Source organism: Macaca fascicularis, chromosome 20 (genome assembly GCF_037993035.2).
Source record: "Macaca fascicularis isolate 582-1 chromosome 20, T2T-MFA8v1.1".
NCBI lineage: Eukaryota > Metazoa > Chordata > Mammalia > Primates > Cercopithecidae > Macaca > Macaca fascicularis.
In genome coordinates, this window is record NC_088394.1 from 1,796,155 (window position 1) to 1,818,744 (window position 22,590).

Genomic DNA, 22,590 nt, shown 5'->3' on the forward strand with positions numbered 1-22,590 from the left:
CGGGGCATTGACTCCCCAGACTCCCGGCTGTTCCCACGCCCAGGCCAGGCCTCCTGTGGTCAGAGACGGCCAGAGTCACAGGGGTTGTAGGAAGTGGCCGCAGGCACGGTCGGGGGCAGGCGGCATCTGCTTCGAGGGCCTGCGCGTGGCTTCCCTGCCCTCGCCAGCCTCTGCCGTGTGGGTCCCGGGAAATTGGCGCTTGATTGCATGAGCGGCCCTGGGCTCCAGTGCATTGGATCCTGCAGCACCGCTGTGGCCGTGGGAGGTGCTGGGGGCAGGGCTGACCCTGGGGCCTAGCTGGTTCCTCCCCGCCTGATGCCAGAGAAGGGAAGTGCTGAGCGTGTGAGGGGGTCAGTAGGGGAAGGGGGTGCAATGGGGTGGCCAGGAGCAGAGACCCCACCCCCCGAAGCACACACACTGGCCGCGTCTGAGGGGAAAGGAGCCCAGGGAGGTGGATGGGGCGGGCAGGGGTTGCCTGTTGCTGGCCTGGACGCCTGGGGGGCATCGTGCTGTCCTTGGGGCTGGCAGACTTCGGACCCCCAAAGCTCACAGCGCCAAACGTGACCCCCCACACCAGGCGGCGGCGGCTAGAACTGCGAGGGGAGGCAGCGGCTGCCCGGATGGGGAGGTGCTAGTCCTTTGACGAGGAGTTTGCACCTCATTCAAGTCCCCCACCTGGATCCCTGGTGAGGCATCTGGGGTCCAGCCTGGCAGGGGCCCCGGGTTTGCGTCTGTGGGGGTGTGGCCTCTGGGGGAGGACAGACCCTGGTGGGCACTGGTCACAGCTGAGCCACCGTCAGGGCCACAGCCTTCACTTGCCTCAGGTCCCGGTTTCCGTACGTCACCCAGCGCCGTGTTTCTCCGCCAAGGCAGAGCCACGCCCCACCTGCGCGTTCATGCTGACTTATTACCGACTCTTCTCGAGTGAGAGGAATTCTCTCCAAATGCCCTTAGGCTTTCAGCTTCCAAATGAAATGAAATGGCTGATGAATCACTCAATCTCAATGTATTAGGAAAGATGTACCTATTTGCATCCGATGAGCAAAATGCACTTTTTTATTGATTTAAAAGTTGACTGAGGTGAACAAATCAGGGAAAATGGCTCCTTTTTCATTTCCCTCTGAGCAGCAAATTAGGCAACTTAAAAGAGCTTTGAATGAGTCAACAACAAAACGCCCCTAAATGTGGAAACGTGAAGGGCAAACATCTCAGCCTCGCTCTCGACGCTCACCGAGGACATAGCCTGCCTCCTGCCCTGGGAAGCTGGGGGCTGTGGAGGACCCCGGCCACGTGGACGTCCAGCCGCATCCCAAAGTCTCCAAGGGGAGAGGGGCCCCCAGCAAGCCTGTCTGGATTAGCCAAGATGAAGGGCTTCAGGAGTCATCAGAGATGGAACTGCCAGGCGCGATGGCTCAAGCCTGCCATCCTGACACTTTGGGAGGCCAAGGCGAGAGGATCACTTGAGCCCAAGAGTTCAAGGCCAGCCTGGGCCACACAGGGAGACCCCCATCTCTAAAAATATTTTTTAAAATTAGCCAGGTCTGATGGCACCTGTAGTCCCAGCTACTCGGGAGGCTGAGGTGGGAGGATCGCGTGAGCTCAGGTGTTAGAGGCTGCAGCAAGCCATGATCCTGCCACGGCATTCCAGCGACAGGTGAGAGAGATCCTGTCTAAAAAATACAACAACAGAGAGAAAGGGAGGGAGGAGCCTGCACGGGCTGAACTATTTTAGCGTCCTGGGGCTGCCGTAACGCAGGCTTACAACACCAGAAATTTATTCTCTCCCAGTTCCGGACGCCACAAGTCCAGAAACAAGGTGTGGGCAGCGCCCAGCACTCTCCCTCTGGAGGCCCTGGGAGGATCCTTCCCTCCCCTTCAAGCTCTGGGGGCTCCACACCCCTGCTGCGGCCGAGGCTCCAGGCCCTGCCTCTGTCTGCTCTGCTCTGCTCTGCTCTTCACGGAGGAACACCAGTGACAGACTTGGGACCCAGCCTCAATCCAGGGTAACCTCACCCCAAGATCCTTAATTACATCTGCAAAGCCCCTATTTCCAAGGAAAGTTGCATTCGGAGGTTCTGGGTGGACATGAATTTTGGGGGCAGGACACTGTCCGGCCCAGTGCCAGGAGCCGCTATGGGCCGGGCCCTTTGACTCTTGCAAGCCTACGACGGCCACAGAGCTGCAAGGAGGAGGGCTTCCTAGAGGAGGTGGCCCAGCTCGTCAGAAAACCAGCACGTCTTCCCCTTGGGTTCTGGGACCAGCGCTTTCAACGATAAATCCTTTGGGGCCAGGCTGATCCCAGCTGAGACCCTGCGGCGCGCCATGCCCGGCCTGGGGCGGAGGCGAGACAGGCCGCGCACCTCCAAGCTTTGACACGTCCTTCCTCCAAAGGGTGGAGGCTCCACAGGCCCCGCACGGTGAGTGCAGGTCGGGGGTGGGCCGTGGGGTTGCGGCCTGCAGTGTTCTCAGGAGGGCACGGGGCTGGGGGCAGCCGAGACGCACTTCAGTGGTGAGTGGAGAAGCAGCTGGGGGTTTCCTCCGGCGCCAGAGAGAACTGGGTGATGAAGCCTGGGAGAGGCGTTGGGGGCCTGAAGCGCGCCCCGGTGCGAAGGCTGCGCGGTCGGATTCCAGCTTAGCGCCTGCAAAAGGCTGCGCTGCGCCGCCGGGGGAGGGAGGGTCGGAGGCTGCCGGGGGTTGGGGGATGAAGAGCGGGGGGCAGTTTAACGCAGCGAATCCACCGCGGAGGCAGGAACGGCAGGTGGTGCGATTCCCACCAGGACCTTTGCCATAGAAACCCCGGGTTTCTGAGGGGCTGGAGGCGCCGGAGACGTGTCCGCGGAATGGCGTGAACCTGCGGCCGCAGCGGCGGGTCCGGATGGAGATGGGCCGCCCGAGCGCACGCTGCACCGGCTGTTTCCTGCGCTTGGTTCCCGTAGCGGGGTCGGCCCTCGCCCCTGCATTTGGCGGACTTGATGCGGAGCCCGAGCGTGGCTGCTGGCCTGGGGCGGGGAGGGGCCCTCTAGATCGGGGGTCCCACGGCTGGGCTTGGGGAGCCCACTTGGCCTTCTCTGATTGGTCCGGAGTTGCAGGTGGGGCCGCCTCAGGAAGCTGCTGTACCTGCGGGAGCCCGGACCGTGCTGGGGGGACGCTGTGGTTTGACTTCTGGGGCTGGGGGCAGCACGGGTGGGTCGGAGTCTGTCTGGGTTGGGGTCCGCGGCCGCGTGGCGTCTGGCTTGGGGGTCCTCAGCCACATGCAATTTGGGTCAGGGTCGGGGTCTGCAGCTGCGTGGTGTCCGGCTCTCATGGCCCCCGTGTCTGGACTTCGCTCTCCAGCCATTTCCTCTGCATGTTTCCCTGGAACAGGACCTGGGAATCAGGGTGGTGGAGGTGGACACCCCCCAAAACCTGCCAGCCCTGGTCTGTGATGCCTGGATGGAGGGGCCACAGCCACGCTGGCTCTCAGCCTCTTCCCAGACACCCTGGCCCCTGGATGCAGCGTCCACCGTGGGGCGTGTGGTCCCTGAGCACCCCCCACACCCGCTCCGTGTGGCTCTGCATCCCTACCCAAACCTCGTGTGGAAATGGAGTCTGCAGTGTGGTGCTGGGGCCTGGTGGGGAGTGACTGGGTATCAGGGGGGGATTTCTCGTGAATGGCTTGGCCCCATCCCTCCTGGTGCTCTCCTCGAGGTGGTGAGTGGCCGTTTAAATGTGTCCGGCACCTGCTCTGTCTCTGGTTCCTGCTCTTGCCATGTGAGACGCCTGCTCCCGCTTCTGCCTTCCAGCAGATTTGGAAGCTTCTTGGAGCCTCTCCAGAGACAGAAGCAGCTATGTTTTCCGTACAGCCCGCAAAGCCTGAGCCAATTAAACTCTTTTCTCTATAAATTACCCAGTCTCGGGTATTTTTTTTTTGGTGGGGGGTGGGAGTGGACAGCGTCTCGCTCTGTCGCCCAGGCTGGAGTGCAGTGGCGCAATGTCTGCTCAGTGCACCCTCTGCCTCCCAGGTTGAAGCGATTCTCCTGCCTCAGCCTCCCAAGTAGCTGGGATTACAGGCATCCGCCACCACACCTGCTAATTTTTATATTTTTAGTAGAGACGGGGTTTTACCATGTTGGCCAGGCTGGTCTTGAACTCCTGACTTCATGATCCCCCCTACCCCGGCTTCCCACAGTGCTGGGATCACAGGCGTCAGCCACCGCGCCTGATCGCGGGTATTTTCCAGCAGTGCAAGGAGAGACCACCACACCTGGTGAACGCTCCTGACGGCAGTAACTGAGGTGCACCTGGGGGTGCCTCTGCGGCAGACACACCTGAAGGTGGTTGGGGTTCCCAGCGAGGGAATCTGGGAGGAGCCAACCGGAGACCCAAGTCCTCTCTATGAGGAACATCTGAACCCTGGCTGTCCTGTGGAACCCGGGCAATGCTGAGGATTGAGACCCTTTGTTTTGGGCTCAATGGAGGCTGTGGGTGGAGGTTGTTGGGGGAGGATGGAGGCTGTGGGTGGAGGTTGTTGGGGGAGGATGGAGGCTGTGGGTGGAGGTTGTGGGCGAGGGTGCTAAGTGAAAACGCTGTAGGATAGGCGTGCTTCTTGCAGTGGTTGTGGTTTTTGCAGTGGTTGTGGTTTTGTGGTGGTTGTGGTTTTTGCGGTAGTTGTGATTGTGGGTTTTGCAGTGGTTGTGGTTTTTGAGATGTTTGTGGTTTTGCAGTGGTTGTGATTGTGGTTTTTGCACTGATTGTAGTTCTCCTGCCCCGACTGCTGCCGCTGGACCCTCTCCCCCGTGTGTAGCCTCCGATAGGACCCCATGTCTGGATCCTGGCACTGGGTCTCCTCTGGCCTCATGAGACTGGTGCCGTCCCCACTGGAGCCGACAGGGGTTTGGCTCCTGGCTTCCTCCGTCTCTGGATGAGTCAGCAGCTGCTCCTGTGCAGGAACGCCCACGGCCTTTGGCATCACACGGGGTCTGGATCCTGGCTGTGACCCCTCCCCCAGTGACCTCCTGCGGGACTGATGGCCAGAGAGGGGGCCTGTCGGGCCTACAGCGCCCGTCCCACCATCAGCCACCCTGAGTTCTGGGCAGGAGTCCCCTCGCCTTGGTCCTACCCACCCAGAAGGATCCAGTGAGGCAACGCCCGCCTGGGATGCCGCAGAGGTCAAGCCCAGCACCGTGAGGCTTAGTGGTTGCTGGGAGCCATGGCAACCGGATGGTGGCTGGATGGACTCCGCAGGGACAGTCCTCAGACCCCTCTCCAGGGACCCCACCCTAGCTGTGACCTGTCCCACGGCACCTGTACTGTGACACCCTCTTTGCTGTCCATATGGCTATGAGGGCTGCCCTTTGCATGTCCATTCCTGAGTCCCAGCCCTACAGCAGCGATGGGCTCGCCTGGCCCCTCTGTGGACGCTGCCTCTGTGGACTCCGCCACTGTCTGTACGGTGGGATGTTAATAGTCTCCGCGTCATGTGGCTGTTAATTTTGGAAGCTCGCCCCCTTCCTCCTCCCTCACTACGGTCCTGCCTTCACACCCCACTGCCTGAGTCAGCGCCCACAGCTGTACCGGATGCTGGGTTTGGCCCCAGCTGAAGGGCTGGTGTCCTGCATGCAGGTGGGGTCCTGGTAATGGGGCTGTACCATCTGTGTGAACGGCCTCGGCTGCTTCCCCCTGCCCTGCCCAGGCTGAGTCCACAGTCCCAGACAGCAGTGCCCCGAGAGCTGCCTGGCATACCCCGGGAAGAGGATGAATTTCGCCTTATGGGAGCCTTTGCCAGGAGTGGGGCTGCCTGGTGACCACGTGAAGCACCTCCCAGGATGAACGAGGACGCTGCCAATGCTGAGGCTGGGCTGGGACTTCCAGGGCCTCATTGTCTGGGATGAGGTGGGCTCCAGCTGGGCTGTGGCAGGGACCGGGAGGAACCTGCGTCTGCCCTGATCTCCCTCCTCACGCCTGCAGAGCCCTCCCCTGACCGGACAGCAGGCTGTCACACCTGCAGAGCCCTCCCCTGACCGGACAGCAGGGTGTCACACCTGCAGAGCCCTCCCCTGACCGGACAGCAGGCTGTCACACCTGCAGAGCCCTCCCCTGACCGGACAGCAGGGTGTCACACCTGCAGAGCCCCTCCCCTGACTGGACAGCAGGGTGTCACACCTGCAGAGCCCCTCCCCTGACTGGACAGCAGGGTGTCACACCTGCAGAGCCCCTCCCCTGACCGGACAGCAGGGTGTCACACCTGCAGAGCCCCTCCCCTGACCGGACAGCAGGGTGTCACACCTGCAGAGCCCCTCCCCTGACTGGACAGCAGGATGTCACACCTGCAGAGCCCTCCCCGACCGGACAGCAGGGTGTCCTGGGTGGGACCCGGCCCGAGCATCCAGAAACTCAGCTCCAAGTCAAGACTCTTACCTTCTCTGAGCCTCAGTTTCCCCATTTTCTTTTTTTTTTTTTTTTTTTGTGAGGCGGAGTCTCGCTCTGTCGCCCAGGCTGGAGTGCAGTGGCACGATCTCGGCTCACTGCAAGCTCCGCCTCCCGGGTTCCCGCCATTCTCCTGCCTCAGCCTCCCGAGTAGCTGGGACTACAGGCGCCGCCGCCACACCCGGCTAATTTTTTTTGTATTTTTAGTGGAGACGGGGTTTCATTGTGTTAGCCAAGATGGTCTCGATCTCCTGACCTCGTGATCCGCCCGCCTCGGCCTCCCAAAGTGCTGGGATTACAGGCTTGAGCCACCGCGCCCGGCCAGTTTCCCCATTTTCAAATGATGCCCAGGAGAGCAGGACCCACCCCCCAGCTGGGCCTATCAGAGTGCTGGCGCAGGCCTGAGGCCTCTCTTGGGTGGTATAACCCACTGCCCTAGCCCAGGTGGGACCGGGGGGGCCCCATGATCCCCCAGGAGTGTGGGGATCTCGTGTGGGGGTCTCTCACCAGCTCCAGACGCCAAGTTTCCAGGGCATATTCACTCAAATTCCTCACCCTCACCTTCCCCCCAGTGCAGGCCTGGCTGTGGCCACTACCTGGGGCTGGGAGGGGGCAGGTCTTTGGTACCTGCTCTGTCCCTGGCATCTGGACCAGCGCCCAGCACAGTGACGTCCCTTAAGCCCGTGCGAGGTGAGGGCCTCAGCACTGCCCCCGCCTCCCATCCTGAAGGCTGGGGTAGCCTGGGAAGCTGCATTTTAATGAGTACGCCATTTTAACACAGTGGCCACTGAGGCCTGAGACCACGGCCAGGAGGGTCAGCCACCCCCAGGGCCCCAGGGGCGGGGCTCAGGCCCCTGCAGAAGGCCCCATCCTTGAAACCCTTCAAGGGTCTCCCTGCTTCTCGCTGGACTCCGGGCCACGCTCTGCCCTTGGCAGCTGCAGCCTGCACCTCACTCCAGACGCCTTAGTGGGAAGCCCCTGCTGCCGGGTCCCCAGGCTGGAATCCGCAGGACTTCGGGGCACCCTGTGCTCTTGGGGACGCTGTGCGGTGGTTCCCTGAGGAGGTCAGACACCAGGACACCGTCCCAGCCCGGTCCCGGCGACACATGCCTGCAGCACGTGCACCAGCGTCTTTCTTCTCCTGTCGGGAGGCTGGTGACCTGCTGTGCTGCCCCCGTGGGGGCTGACCTCTGACCTCCCATCCGGCGGGCTGTGCTGCAGCAGCCAGGACCGGGAGGTGCACGTGGACCCGTGTTTATTGGAATCCTGCTGTGATCAGACCCGGGGATGATGTTGAGACCCGCCAGGCCCCGTGGCCTCCTGTGAGCATCCATAGGCGGTTGGGGGCAGCAGGCAGTGGAACAAGTGTGGGGCGGCCGGGGCTTCCCGGAGGGAGGGTGGCTTGAGCTGCCGGAGGAGTTACCTGCAGAAAGGGAGGTGGGTGCACCAGGCAGGGGGGCAGCCAGGGCAAAGGCCTGGTGCTCAGAGGGTCACGGGGGCAGGGGAGCCCTTTGGAGGAGTGGAGGGAGGGCCCTGTTGGCTGCAGGACAGAGCGCCCCACACTCCTCCTGGCCACCATCCCCAGGGCCTGGCCCAGTCCGGGGACAAAGACGAGAGGCCTCTGGGGTGTTCCAGGTGAGCTGGAGTCAGCCTCTGTCGCTTTTGAATAATTACAGGGGAGCCTGAGCACAGTGACCACGCCTCTGCCTGGTGTGGGAGGGGCACGGCCTTGTGTCCGGGAGCTGCTGGCCTCAGCTTCAGGAAAGGGGGTGTCATGGGCAGTGGGACAGGTCACAGCTAGGATGGGGTCCCTGGAGAGGGGTGTGTGGACCATCCCTGCGGAGTGCATCCAGCCACCATCCGGTTGCCATGGCTCCCAGTGGTCACTAATCCTCACGGTGCTGGGCTGAACCTCTGCAGCGTCCCAGGCGGGCGTCACCTCATTTGATCCTCCTGGGGTGGGTGGGATTGAGGCCAGGGGACTCCTGCCCAGAACTCAGGGTGACTGATGGCAGGAGGGGCAGCACGGGGCCGACAGGTCCCCTTTCTGGCCATCAGGCCCCCAGGAGGGCCCAGGAGCTTGGGGGTGGAGGGTGTCCCGGCTTGATGTTGGGGATGTGAGTAAATCCAGCACCCGCAGGGCTGAGCTCCCACTGGGCGCTGGGCCCTGACTCTCACACGGGACCCTGCACCCCTGGGCTGCCCAGCGATTCCAGAACAGTGGGACCCCAGAGGCTTCTCAGGGAGCCCCAGAACATGATGGATGGGGGCCCAGGTACAAGGTGGCGGGAGCTGGAGGAACACAGCCAGGAGCTGAGGCAAGAACTTCGAGGATGGCAGGATGGCGGGAGGAGGCTGAGGGGAGGGGCAGCAGATGAGATGGGGGAGGAGTTGGGGCCACAAAGAGGTTCTCAGAGGATCTGCCTCAGGAAGCTACTGCTGGCAGGGGTTGGGGGATGGAGCCCAGGTACCTCTAGAGAGGATGGAAAGGCTTATGGGGAGGATTCTGGCAGGGGCCCTGGGCCCAGCCTGCAGCCTCCCCTGAGGGTCTGGCCATGGCCGCAGGCTGGGCAGGAGGGGAGGGGACCTTGGGGCTGGGTGCCGTGGTCCTCTAAGCACTCTTGCTTGATGATAAAGGCAATACATCCTCCTTGTAGAACAAGTAGAAACAGTGAAAAGCTTAAAGGTGCGAACGTGGTCCCGGTACCCGGCCTTCTGTGGGAGCTGCTGGTGCCTCTTCAACATGAGCCTGGCCAGTGGGAGCTGACCCACCTCTGAACAGAGGGCAGGCGGCTGTTCCCACCTCCCTCAGAGAGGGGCCCGGGGCCTTCAGAGTTCTGTTGTCACCTGGGGGCCCCTCACTTCAGTCAGTGGCGGGGCTCCCTGAGTCAGGGCGGGGCAGGGGAGGGGGCTGGGGGACCTCCTGGAGGGAAAATGTCCGGTGATCCGCAGCCTCCGTGCTCAGCAGAACGAGGCGCTCAATCCTGCTTGTTACCATCAGCGGCGCTCACGGGAGGCTCCACGGACTGGGGGATCAGCATCCCGGGAGCTTGTCACGAATGCAGATTCCCAGGCCTTGACTGCCTGGGGAGTCGGGGGCCCAGCTCGAGGCCCAGGAATCTTCTTTGAGGACCCAGGTGACTCCACCGCCTGCTTGAGAACCCCACCTTAGGTGAGGGACTAAGGTGTACCCATGGATTCATTTCAGTGGAAATAAAAGTAACAACTTAGCGGGTACCTTTAGACTGTATTTAAATATGTGTAGGATCCACAAATAAGCCATGGTTAAAACCCAAATGGACTGTCCTGGAAATCCCACTACCATGGACCCCCTCTCGCTGGGGCTGCCTGTCGCCCCGCCAGCCTCCACCCACCCACTTGTCTCCGCAATCCCAGCCCACGCCTCAGAGACGCCTGCAGAGCCCCTGACCCTCTCCCCTTAGCAAGGACCCTCCACCCTCTTGAGACTCTCCAGGAGGGACCCCCTGGCCGCCTGCTGGCGGCAGGACCCCCACCCCAAGCTGGGGTCTACCTCAGAGCAGACAGCAAGAAAATAGGGTGGGGGCGCAGACGACCATGGGGTCACTGCCAGTGGGAGCAGGGCTGTGGGCCAGTCCGCGAGGGTTCTGGGAGGCCAGACGTGGGAGCCGGGAGTGGGGCAGGTGAAGCGGCCCCGCCCCGCCCCCACCCAACACTGGCCCCGCCCCCGCCCCCGCCCCGCCCCGCACCGCCCCCTCCCAGCCGGTGCCCGAGAGCCCGGAGCCAGCGCCGCGCGGACATCGGGGCTCCCCTGGCCAGAGGGCGCCGCCGCCCAGGTGAGTGCCGCCCGCCCCCGTCCCCTTCCCGCGCGGGCGCCCCCCGCCCTCTGCTGTTGTCCCCGCTGGGGGTCTCACCCTGTGTGCGCAGCCCCAGCCCGGGGTCCTGCCGTGCGCCCCCAGCCTGCTGCGTGCACTGTCCCCCGAGCGCCCTCCGCACACCGCGGGGCTCTCCTGCTGCCGCCCGCCGGGGGTCTCTCCCCTCCCGCTCCATCCACTCCCAGCAGCTGCATCCCTCCCATCTCCTGCCCCGCCCGCCACAACTCACCGTCTGCAGGCGGCCGGTCTGCCAGGGTCAGCCCAGAAGCCACAGGGGACCCAGATGGCCCCACTCTGCCCACCGTGCCGCTCCCGGCCTCACCTCGCCACGACGGGGGCCACAGCGGGGCTGGCCCCTGGAGCTGGAGGAGGGTGGGTAGGGCTGGGGAGGGCTCCGAGCCTGGGGTGGAGGCTGGGAGTGGCACTCAAGCCACAAGGAGCCACTGGGCCACGGAAGGAAAGTCCCAGGGTGCCCATGGCACCCAGCGAGGGGAGGATCCACAATTTGCGTACTGGGGAGGCAACCAGTGCCTACGCCCAGCTGGGTCGGTGAGCTCCTGGAGGGCAGCAGGCAGAGGCCAGCGCCCAGGGGCCCTGTGACCTGGCACCCACGGATGGGTTCCCTGAGACCTAGGACTAGGGAGGCTGCGGTGCCACTCCGCCCACTGTGAACACAGCCCCCTCCTGTCCAAGGCACCGTGTGTGCCTGGAATCCTCCCGGTGTCTTCACCCTCCCCAGAAAAGAGAACATGCCCCTGGGGTGTGTGCCCTTGGCCCTCTACCCGCACCCCAGACTCGCCCACGTGCCCGACCCGCTGTCCCCGGCCTGCCAGCCTGCCTGGGGCCCTCTCGAGGGCGAGACTGGAGTGCATGCTGACAGAAGCTGGGGATGGTTCCATCGAGGCTGCGCTGTTTCTGAAGGGAGCGATTCTGGGCGATGTGGGTGGGGACTGCCAGAGCCTCCTGGGCAGAAACTGGTCGAAGGCACCAAGGACAGGGGCCCAGCGTCGATTTCCAGGGCGAGACCCAGCGGCGCTCCGAGGAGGTGCCTGGTGTGGAGGGTGGCCTGAGAAGCACTCGCAGAATCCCTGCTGCTGCTGCTCCAGGCTGGCCCACACCTGCCTCAGTTTCCCCATCCTGGGGAGGGTATGTGCCCCTGGCCACAGGCTGCCACAGGGGCAGATGGCGTGTATGTGGGGCACAGGCGGAGGTGCCATTGGCTGCACTCACAGAGTTGGACCCCAAGGGGGAAGGGGCCTGCCACCAGCCTACGCTTACGACAGAGGAAACAGGTCAGAATGCTCGTTCTGGGAGCACAGGCTTGGCTCGGGGGACTTTGGAGGGGCTGGAGCCTGTAGTCTTAGCTAGGGTGTCCCCCTACGCTTGCTCCCACCCAGCACACATTGGAGGAGCCCGGCGGGGGGAGGTCTGCAGCCTCTCCAGGGTGGGACGTGGGCCCCAGCCGTGCGAGCCACTGCCTCCCTGAGCGGCAGGTTCCGCAGCCCCTCCAAGCTGCAGCTGCGTCGCTGCCCCCCGTGAAGGACCCAGCTCCCCAACCTCGCGCTGGGCTAGCCTGCAAGGGGTTGGCTGGCACAGGCTAGACCTCCGCCTAGTCATGGAGGACTTGGTGCTGAGGCCCCATCTCTGGTCGCAGGCGTCTGTGAAGACTCTGCCCCCTTCTCCGAGGAGCCAGCGGCCTACTGGATGCTGGGGAGATGCTGGGCTGCTTAGGGCAGCTTGTGGGAGCAATCATTGAGCGCCCAGTGTATGCCTGACACTACACGCAGCACCCTGCACACAGAAGCTCACTCAGTTGCATCTGCTCAGCGACCCTACGGTTTGCAGGAGCTGCCTAGAAGCTGGGCTCGGAGAAGCCCGTGACTTACCCCAGACTACGCAGCCCATGTGGAGGGTGGGCGGGGGCTGGAGTCTCTCCCAGTGCCATGTCAGGCTGCATGCTGGGTGAGCAGATCCCTTCCCGGCCAAGGGCTGGGGATCAGAAAGCTCCCAACACTGCCCCCCACCAGTGAATCCCCCCGCCCACAAGGGACAGGGCAACCAGGACAGTTTCCCGGTGAGTGCATAATTTTATGATTCAGAAGATTACTGCTTCCAAATAATGGCTCTTGCAGAATTATGTTCCAAGAGTCAGGTACAGCAATAATGGTCTATTTTTGTTCTTTGCTGCTCTGAAGTCTAACTCTGGAGTTGGAGCACTGGGGGCCGCAGAGCGGGGGACCTGGCAGCCTGTGGAGCCCCTCGCTGGGCTCTGGTCATGGGAGTGGCCTTGGAGGAGCCCTGAGTGCCTCCTCTGAAGCTATGAAGCTACAAAGACAGGGGTTTGATTTTAGCTGCTTGGGAGGCTGAGGCAGGAGGATCGCTTGAGCACAGGAGGTCGAGGCTGCAGTGAGCTGTGATCGCACCACTGCACTCCAGCTCGGGCAACAGAGCGAGACCCCATCTCAAAAACAAAAAATCAAACAGGCATTTGGGAACCACATGTGCTGGGGACCCAGGGCCTGTGTAGGAGATGGACCAGAGCCCGGCAGCCGCCCTCTCCCTGCCCCAGCGTCGGCGGCTCCTCTGTCGGCTCCACCTGACCTCCTTGGTATGGAGGAATGGGCCGGAAGTGCCTCCCCCGGGAGGGCTGCAGCTCAGAGGACTCTGCAGCTGGGTCGCTGTCCCGTCCGTCTGGACTCCTACGCAGCCTGCGGGCTGTCTCCAGACCACTGTCCTTCTGGAATGCATGCTCCACAGGCAGCCAGAGGAAGCTGTAAACATGGCGTGTTGGTGTTCTGTGCTGGTCCCTGGAGAGCGGAGAGCCACAGGCCCACTGCTGCCCATGGGAGCTCGCTTGCCAGGAGGCCCCTGTCTGAGTCTCCCAGGAGAGGCCTTGATCCGGGTCAGGAGCAGACGCAGCTGGAGGCTCCATCCCAACCCCAGCCCAGGAGCATCTGCAGCAGCAGCTCCAGCAAAACAGAAAATGACTTTTCCCTCCTGGCTGGGCAGTGCTCCACTGGGTTGGGGTTCTAGGGTGGCAGTGCCCTGTCTCCCTCTCCCTCTCCCTCTCCCTCTCCCTCTCCCTCTCCCTCTCCCCTCCCTCTCCCTCCCCCCTCCCCCTCCCATCCCCCTCTCCCTCCCCCTCCCCTCCCCCTACCCCCTCCCTCCTTCTCCCTCCCCCTCCCCCTCCCTCCCTCCCCCTCCCCTCTCCCTTTCCCTTGCCCTCCCCCTCCCTCCCTCTCCCTCCCCCTCCCCTCTCCCTCTCCCTCCCCCTCCCCTCCCTCTCTCCCTCTCCCTCCCCCCCTCCCTCTCCCTCCCCCTCCCCTCCCCTCTCCCCCCTCCCTCTTTCCTTCTCCCTTCCCCCTCCTCCCTCCCCTTCCCTGTATCTCCCTCCCTTCCCCCTCCCCCTACCCCTTCCTCTCTCTCTCCCTCCCTCCCTCCAACACCCTGTCTTTCTCTCTCCCTCCCCACCACCCCTCTTCTCCCACCCCCTGGGGTCTGCATGGAGGCCCCTGCTCCCTTCCTGCTAAGGATTCTGCTGCTTGTGGGAATCCATCCTGTCTGTCTGGCTGGCGTCTCTCAGGGCTGCTCCTGCCCAGATGCCGCAGCTTGTCAGGGACGCTCTTTCATTCCTTTATGCTGCGTGGGACAGGTGCGCTCAGAGATGAGACCCTGTCGCCAGTCTGGGGGAGCCCAGCCAGGCTCTCCCTCTGCCGGGACCCTGCTTCAGCGAACCTTTCAACCGTCTTCCCATTCACCAATTCTCTCCTCAGCCGTGTCCACACGGGAGTTGGTTCTGACCACTTTTGTAGTGTTTTTTTTTTCCACCTAAATGATTGTATTTTTTACATCCAAGATTTGTAATTTTTAAAAATAGATGCCTGTTCATTTTACTTCTTCTTAGACAGAAGCTAAATGTATTTCCTAACATTTTATCCTTGCCTTCTCTGTGGATCCTGCACGGGTTTAAACATAGCCTAAGTGTACCTGTTAGCTTCTTATTTTTATCTCCCCTGAGATGAATCCATGGTCCGCTGGCCCTGCTGGTTTTCTGAGTCGTATTTCTTAGTGTGTTTATGCCACGTGAGCTTGGGGACGTTGGTTTCTAGGTTTGTTGGGGACAGAGGGTTTTCTCTCTGTGGCTGTCAGCCTTGTGTTCTGGGCTCCCCTGTCCCCAGCTCTCCTTTCCTTGTCTACCAGATTTCAGTGGCCTTGGCCCAGCCCCGCAGCCCCCAACCAGGACTGTGGACTTTCTTGGCAGCTGCTGGGGTTGTCTTGTGCTCTGAGGTGCCTCGGGGGTCACGGCCGGTCAGCTGAGCAGGCCCGGGGTTCCAGACGGCACATGCTGGAGTCACCATGGCCGGCTCCACCCCTGCTCAGGCCAGGGTCCCCCAGGGATGGGCCTGTCCCTGGTCTGGATCCTGGGGGGCACTTTGCTTCTCTACTGGCCACCCCCAGAGCCACACAGCTCCAGGGTCAACCTGAATGTCCGGCCTTCCTCCACTTCACTTGTCAGGGGAGGCATTGATCTTATTTTTGAGACAGGGTTTTGCTCTGTTCCCCAGACTGGCTGCAGTGATGCAGTCACAGCTCACTGCAGCCTTGACCTCCTGGGCTCAAATGATCCTCCCAACTCAGCCTCCCCAGTGACTGGGACTACAGGCGTGTGCCACCACACTTGGCTAATTTTTGTATTTTTTGTAGAGATGGGGTCTCACCATGTTGCCCAGGCTGGTCTCGAACTCCTGACCTCAGGTGATCCACCCGCCTCGGCCTCCCACAGCGCTGGGGTGACAGGTCTGAGCCACCGCACCCAGCCAGAGTATCATTTTTATGAATTATTTCACACATGCAGAAAAATACAAAAACAATGTATGAGGTACACACGTGCCCATGGCCTTGAACCCACAGACATCGCCATTCCCAGTCCACCCTTCTCCCCGGCTGAAGCCTTCCCTCCCTCCCTCCCCTGCCCCAGTCTCCCCTGTTCTCTCTCTGGGCCACGTCGGGGGCTTCCAGGGCCCGGGAGGGGGCTCAAAGCTCCAATGGGACTGGGCAGTGTCAGGCAGCTGGAGCCCCCAGACGCTGTGCCTCTAACCCACCCACGACCCCCACCACGGCTTCTCCCCGCAGCCCCCATCCCCAGTCCCCCCTCCTTTGCCCTGTGCGACTCCTGGGGCTCCGTGTGGCTGCTCTGTGTGGTTTGTGTGTTTGCCTCTCTGCAGCCGCCCCGTGGGGAGGGGCGGTGTCTGCCTGGCCCTGTGCTGTGCCCCCACCTGGGTTTAGAGATGTCTGTCATTGCTGTGGGGGTGACGGTCCCTGCGCTGGCCTGGCGAGAGGCCCGGCGGCCGATGGGCAGGGTCTACCGCGGTGAAAGCCCCTCAAGCCTGTGGTGGCAGCACCCCATCCAGCCACTTCTTGGGTCGACCTAGCCAGGCGCCATTCATCCCAGGCGGGCAGGGGGCCATTCACCAGCCCTGTCCTTCTCCACTGCCGCCTCTCCCTGTGTGTCCGGGAGGTGCTGCCCGCTGGGCCTCGGCCCCTTACCTGGGAGACGAGGGCAGCAGCACCACAGGGCAGGCTCCGAGGGGCTTCAGGGAGACGCAGGTGCTGGCCTCAGACTCCAGGACGCTGCAGCCAGGCCAGGCGCCATCTGGGTGCAGGGGCGGCCACAGGGCAGCCGTCGCCGTATCGACAGCAGCTGTCCGTCTGGGTTCCCAGGGCCACCTGCCCACTGCTCCTTCCTCTCCTGGCTTGTTTTCCAAACAATTTACTTAATGTGATTCCTGGCCGAGCTGAACATGACTAATCGTGTTTACCCGGTGATCCCGCGCCTCCCGGCAGGCGGGGCTGGGGCCGGGCTGGGGCCCCGAGGAAGGAATGCCTGCATGTGCCGGTTCAGGGACTCACCACCCTGACGTCCTCCCTTCTCTTGCAGAGCCCGACGTGCCCCCGGGCTGCCGCCATGGAACCCCTGTTCCCAGCTTCCACGCCCAGCTGGAACGCCTCCTCCCCGGGGGCTGCCTCCGGAGGTGGCGACAACAGGACGCTGGTGGGGCCGGCGCCCTCGGTGGGGGCCCGGGCAGTGCTGGTGCCCGTGCTGTACCTGCTGGTGTGCGCGGCTGGGCTGGGCGGGAACACGCTGGTCATCTACGTGGTGCTGCGCTTCGCCAAGATGAAGACGGTCACCAACATCTACATCCTCAACCTGGCAGTGGCCGACGTCCTCTACATGCTGGGGCTGCCCTTCCTGGCCACGCAGAACGCCGCATCCTTCTGGCCCTTCGGCCCCATCCTGTGCCGCCTGGTCATGACGCTGGACGGCGTCAACCAGTTCACCAGTGTCTTCTGCCTGACGGTCATGAGTGTGGACCGCTACCTGGCCGTGGTGCATCCGCTGAGCTCCGCCCGCTGGCGCCGCCCACGTGTGGCCAAGCTGGCGAGCGCCGCGGCCTGGGCCCTGTCTCTGTGCATGTCGCTGCCGCTCCTGGTGTTCGCAGACGTGCAGGAGGGCGGCACTTGCAATGCCAGCTGGCCGGAGCCCGTGGGGCTGTGGGGTGCCGTCTTCATCATCTACACGGCCGTGCTGGGCTTCTTCGGGCCGCTGCTGGTCATCTGCCTGTGCTACCTGCTCATCGTGGTGAAGGTGAGGGCGGCGGGCGTGCGCGTGGGCTGCGTGCGGCGGCGCTCGGAGCGGAAGGTGACGCGCATGGTGTTGGTGGTGGTGCTGGTGTTCGCGGGATGCTGGCTGCCCTTCTTCACCGTCAACATCGTCAACCTGGCCGTGGCGCTGCCCCAGGAGCCCGCCTCCGCCGGCCTCTACTTCTTCGTGGTCATCCTCTCCTACGCCAACAGCTGCGCCAACCCCGTCCTCTACGGCTTCCTCTCTGACAACTTCCGCCAGAGCTTCCAGAAGGTTCTGTGCCTCCGCAAGGGCTCCGGCGCCAAGGACGCTGACGCCATGGAGCCGCGGCCAGATAGGAGCCGGCAGCAGCAGGAGGCCATGCCGCCCACGCACGGCGCGGAAGCCAATGGGCTTATGCAGACCAGCAAGCTGTGAGGGCCCCGGTGGGGGGGTGGGCGGCCCCGCGTCACCCCCAGGTGCACTGCAGTGACCCCCACCCGTGACCTGCCAGTCAGGATGCTGCCCGGCGGTGGTGTGAGGACAGAGCTGGCTGAGGCCAGGCTGGGGTGGACACAGGGCAGAAGGCGCCCCACAGTACCCCCACCCCCTCCAGCCGTCTGCCACATGGCGGGGCTCTCGGGAGGTGGGGGGCTTGGCCGTGCCTTGAAAGTGCTCAGGGCTGCCTCACCCTCCGTCCGGCCCCAGCCCATGACGGCTTTCCCTCTGGGGAGCGACTTTTCCAGAAGGCCGGCCAGGCGAGAGGGTCTTCCTGACTGCAGGGACTGACCTGCCCGGCCCACCAGCTACTGTGCCCTCGAGTCAGCTCCGAGCCACCTGGTCCACGTCCGGGGCTGCTCTGCTAAATTTAAAGGCACCCGAAAGTGCTTGACGCAGGTCCCCTGGAGTCCCTGGCTGCGGCCCCAGCCCCTCGCTTGCCCTGCACTGTGTGGACTCTGGGGACACGGATGTAAGGGGAGTGTGGCTGGGCAGCCATCGGTCAGCCAGGGTCACGCCCGTCCTGGGGGCCCCACCCTGCTGCCCGACACCCCCCACAGGACTCTGCGGGTGGCAGTTGCTGTCTCAGAGAGGGGAGCGGGGGGGCTTGGGAGTTGGCCCAGCCAGGGGCGAGGTGGGGAGGCGGCCGGTGCAGAGGAGAGCCGGGGGCTGAGGCTGGGGTGGAGGCTCCGGCCCTCCAGGCTTCGGGGGGTGCAGGTGGTTGTGCTGTGCTGGGATTGGCTCTGTCTGGAGGGGTCCAGTGCAGGTTGTGTCTGGGGGCACTAGGGAGAGGGGCTCCTGCTGGAGGAGGACCTCAGAGTCTCGGGGGGCTCTTGAGGGAGGGTGGTGAGGACGGGGAACTTGCAGCTGTCTCTTCTGCTTTGGGACAGGGACTCCGGCCCGGGAGAGGGAACGGGGACAGGAGCAGATGCCAGTCATCCAGGCGCAGTGGGGAGCTGCTCCCCGGGCCACAGCAGACAGCACTGCTGAGAGATGGCGGACGCGTGGGTGACGCAAATGGCAGGCCCTGGGAATCCCGCTACCCCCCACCTAGAATTGTCCCACCTCCCCCACCCCAAATGCCAGCTCCTCCTGGCGCCCCAGGCCCAGAATGTGGGCCCGGAGAGACTTGCTGGGGTCTCTGGGGCACCTTGGCCTCACTCTGAGGCTGGAAGGAAAAGGACCAGGGTGCGGCATCACTCGGCCCCAGGGACCCCACTGCCCTGCCCAGCACTGGCCCCGACCCGCGCTCCTGCCGTCTGCTCAGAGCGGGACCTCGTCCTCCCGGAGGGTGCAGGGTGCGGCTGAGTGGGCACAGATCCTGGCTGGAGAAAGGCCCAGGCGGAGGCCAGGCCTGGGAAACATCTGAGCGATGAGGACACGCGTGTTTGACAACTGCTCCCCTGAATAAACACGAGGATACATGTTTGATCCTTTCCTGAGCAAATATTGTCCCTGGAGCCGAACGCAGCCAGCACAGACCAGAGCGAGTGGAGCCTGGGGTCCCCCGAGGCCCAACACAGGGCCCAGCCCCCGGCCCCAGCCCTGCTGAGCCAGACAAGGCCGGGCTGGGAGCAGCCAAATGCCCAGCAGGAAGCGGGAGGCGCGGAATTAGTGAAGAGGGTGAAAGTGATGGAAGCTGCCTGGGGTCTTAGGCTGGAGCTGCCCCTCACGGCTTCTCGACAGCTCTGGGCGGGGCAGGGTGGGCTTCTGCAGGGGGTCCACAAAGCTCTGCCTCCTGAGTCACCAAAGAGGGGTGCAGCCAGGGTGCACTGGGGGAAACTGAGGCCCATTCACACCGCAGCACTCCCCCCGACCTGCCTCTCCAGGGATTTGGGTGCCACGTTCATCGGCTCAGAAGGCTTTGGGGACTGAGCAGATGGCTCGGAAATCCCTGCCAAGATCAATTCCTCCAATTGATTTGATGCCAGGCGCTCTCCCCACAGGGCCGGCAGCTACTCGGGGCTGACAGAGGCGCCAGAGCCCTCACTCCTCAGTGAAGATGCCCTTGATCCCCAGCCCATTTGGCCCGGCCGGCAAGCCTTGGGCCACCCTGCTCCCCGCCTCCTCCAGCCTGAAGCCCCCAGGACCCCAGTTCCTGTCCATCCCAGGACCCAGCCTCACAGCCCTGCTGAGCTCCCTGGTCTTGTCCCAGCCACACCCAGCTCATGTCTGTGCCTTCGGTCACAGCCTTGTCCCTGTCAGGTGCACACCCTCCCACAAACCAAACCTGCTGTGCATAGCCTCCTCTTCCCAGACCCCAGGACCCCGCTACGCTGACCCTCTGGGAACAGTGGGCTCGTGATGGCGGCCCCACAGCTGGGCCTGGGACTTACCCTGACTGCCTGGGCTGGCTGAGCCCTGAACACGTGTCTCCACTGGACAAACACATCTGCAGGACACCAGCACGGGGCTGGGTCGAGGGATCAAGGTAGAGCTGGAACAGCATTCCAGGCAGAGGGAACAGCCTATGGGAAGGCTCAGAGGCAAAGGGGCACAGGGGGGTTAGCTGTGGGGGCCAAGTCAGAGAGAGGAGCAGATTCAGGTCCCCCAAGTTCTGCCCCACGCTGCCCCAGGGAAGGACGCAGCTGCACTCACTCCAGCTTGAGAGAGGAGACTGGATGAGAGGCGGGAAGAGGCACACGCAGGGAGTGTGTGGAGGCTGTGAGTCGTCCAGTAGAACACACAGCGGCCTGGCCCAGGGCCGAGGCCCCAGGGGTGCTCACGAGGCAGAGGCAGCCCCTGGCCAGGCCCGGAGAAGGGAGCAGTGGCAACTGGCTGGTTCCAGCTTGGAGCATGTGGGAGGACGAGACCTCGGGGTCTGATGGCCTCAGTGGGCTGAGAGGGCTGAGATGTCTGGGGAGGTCCCGGACAGCCCATGGACCAGGCTGGACAGAGCCGGGGGAAGGGGACAAAGCCTGGATGCCCCCAGGGCACCAGCATGAAAGGCCCATTGGGGTCAGGTGAGGGTCTGGAAGGAGCAGGGGCCCTGGGCCCGTACCTCCTCACCTGCTGGGGCAGTGGGGGCCTGTGGTGGCAGGGGCCGCAGAGCCGAGACCCCTTGCAGGCCACCCGAGAGCCCGGTGGGGGGCATGGCGCAGAGCAAACATCCTGGGCGGGGTGGCTTCCCGGCCTGTGCACATCACTGGGTTTTATTGGCTCTGGGCTCCAGCGACTCCAGTGACCTTGCTCAGGAAACATGCCCGGGGCAGGACAAGGAGGGCGGGAGGGATCTGTTCGCCTGGCAGAGCGGGTGTGGGGAAGGCGGGGCGAAGGCAAAGCAGCCCCCTCAGGCAGGGGGCGGTGTCGTTAGCCCCACAGTGAGGGAAACAGCGGCAGGCAGACCCTCGTCCCAGCCCACCCCCATCAGTAGGGGCGCCCTGGGGCAGGACATGGGGGTCTGTGGAGGGACCTGGAAGGCCTCCTGGGGAGGGAAGGGGGCAGAGGCGACCGTCAGCCATGTGGGGTCCCCAGAAGCAGCCACTGGCCCAGAGCCCTGGGGAAGCCGTTTCCTCCCACCAGATGAGACCCTGAGAGAGTGGGTGGGGTGGGATGGGGAGTGGGACCAGCCGTGGGATCTCGGGGAGGCTGGCTAGGGGAAGGCTGCCCCTAGGACGGACCCCTCTGCCCATCCAAGGCCAGGTATTAGCAGCATGACCAACCCCATGGGTGCAGCAGAGGCTGGCAATGGCCACGCTGCCCCATGGAGACCTGCAGCCACCTCAGGCTCTGCACTCCCATGGGTAGCAGGAGCTGCCCAGGGCCCCTGGCAGGCTATTAGGTGGAGTCAACCTCCTGGGTTCATTCTCCTCTGTCCCCACCCCGTCTTGGCCACAGCAGCCCCTGCCTCTGGCTACGTCTCCCTCCTTACTCCTAACCCCACGTCCACTTCCAGCCCCATTTTATCCCAAACACAAATCTTTTCATGTTCCTCTGCTGCTCACGGGCCCTCTGTGGTTCCCACTCCTCACCCCATGCTTCCCAGCGCCCTGTCCCTGTCCTGGGAAATGGGCGTCATCCCATAGTGTGGCTTGAGGACGGCTCATGAGGACACCATCGGGGCCAGATGCAGTGGTTCACGCCTATAATCCCAGCAACTGCTGAGGCTGAGGCGGGCAGATAGCTTGAGCTCAAGGGTTTGAGGCCAGCCTGGGCAACATAGTAAGACGCCATCTCTACACAATCTACAAAAATTAGCTAGTGGTGGAGGTGCATGCCTGTCATCTCAGGTACTGCCTGAGGCAGGAGGATTGCCTGAGCCTGGGAGGCGGAGGCTTCAGTGAGCTCTGATCGTGCCACTGCACTGCAGCAAGACCCTGTCTCAAAGAAAAAAAAGGCCCTTTGTGAAGTGAGGGGGTGCAGTGCCCCGGCTGACACCTTGCCTTTATCAGCCTCAAGGTGCAAGGTTTGGGGCAGGGTCATCAGAACCCGGAGATGAAATGGCTGGGAGAGGAGAGGTTACCTGTGGAGCAGAGACAGGGCCTGCTGGGCTCCCCAGTTCTCCCTCCCGGGGCCTGCTGTGCTCCCCAGTTCTCCCTCCCTGGGCCCACTGGGCTCCCCTGTTCTCCCTCCCTGGGCCCGCTGTGCTCCCCTCTTCTCCCTCCCGGGGCCCGCTGGGCTCCCCAGTGGCCAAACACAGCTGGAAGCTGTTGGCTTCTGTTTATAGTGGTCGGCAACTCACGTAGAGCAGTGGGAAGGGCGAGATGGGGCCGTCGAACAGGAGACACTGGCCCATCCACCTGAGTCCCTGTTCTGATGTTCATTGCACCAGAGAGGGTGGCCGGAGAGTGAGGGGATGTCCAGGAGCTGCCTTTGTCCCGGTCGGTGCTCCTGCCTCTCACCCCACTCTGGTGCCCAGGTCCTGCCTGTGGGTGCCTCCCTCCATGGGGGCTCGGAGCTTCAGGAAGGCAGTGCTGGCCAAGCCTGTGCCCTCAGACACCTGGCCTCTCCCTCTTTTTTTTTTTTTTTTTTTTTTTTGAGACGGAGTCTCACTCTGTCACCCAGGCTGGAGTGCAGTGGCCGGATCTCAGCTCACTGCAAGCTCCGCCTCCCGGGTTCACGCCATTCTCCTGCCTCAGCCTCCCGAGTAGCTGGGACTACAGGCGCCCGCCACCTCGCCCGGCTATTTTTTTGTATTTTTTTTTAGTAGAGACGGGGTTTCACCATGTTGGCCAGGATGGTCTCGATCTCCCGACCTCATGATCCGCCCGT

At 63.4% G+C, this 22,590-nt stretch overlaps 1 protein-coding gene and 1 pseudogene across 2 annotated transcripts; one reads left to right on the top strand and one right to left on the bottom strand.

Moving 5' to 3' along the window:
- Positions 1–1,033: 1,033 nt before the first annotated feature.
- On the bottom strand, positions 1,034–3,254 carry LOC102132008 (uncharacterized; annotated as a pseudogene).
- On the top strand, positions 1,777–18,808 carry SSTR5 (somatostatin receptor 5). 2 transcript variants are annotated; one of them, XM_005590826.5, is made up of 2 exons: positions 1,777–2,417; positions 16,198–18,808. In XM_005590826.5, the coding sequence occupies exon 2, from the start codon at positions 16,225–16,227 to the stop codon at positions 17,317–17,319; it is 1,095 nt and encodes a 364-aa protein (XP_005590883.2). In that variant the 5' UTR covers positions 1,777–2,417; positions 16,198–16,224; the 3' UTR covers positions 17,320–18,808. The 2 variants fall into 2 exon arrangements, with proteins under 2 accessions (XP_005590883.2, XP_065393730.1); XM_065537658.2 differs by lacking the exon at positions 1,777–2,417 and adding an exon at positions 10,145–10,220.
- The last annotated feature ends 3,782 nt before the right edge of the window (positions 18,809–22,590 follow it).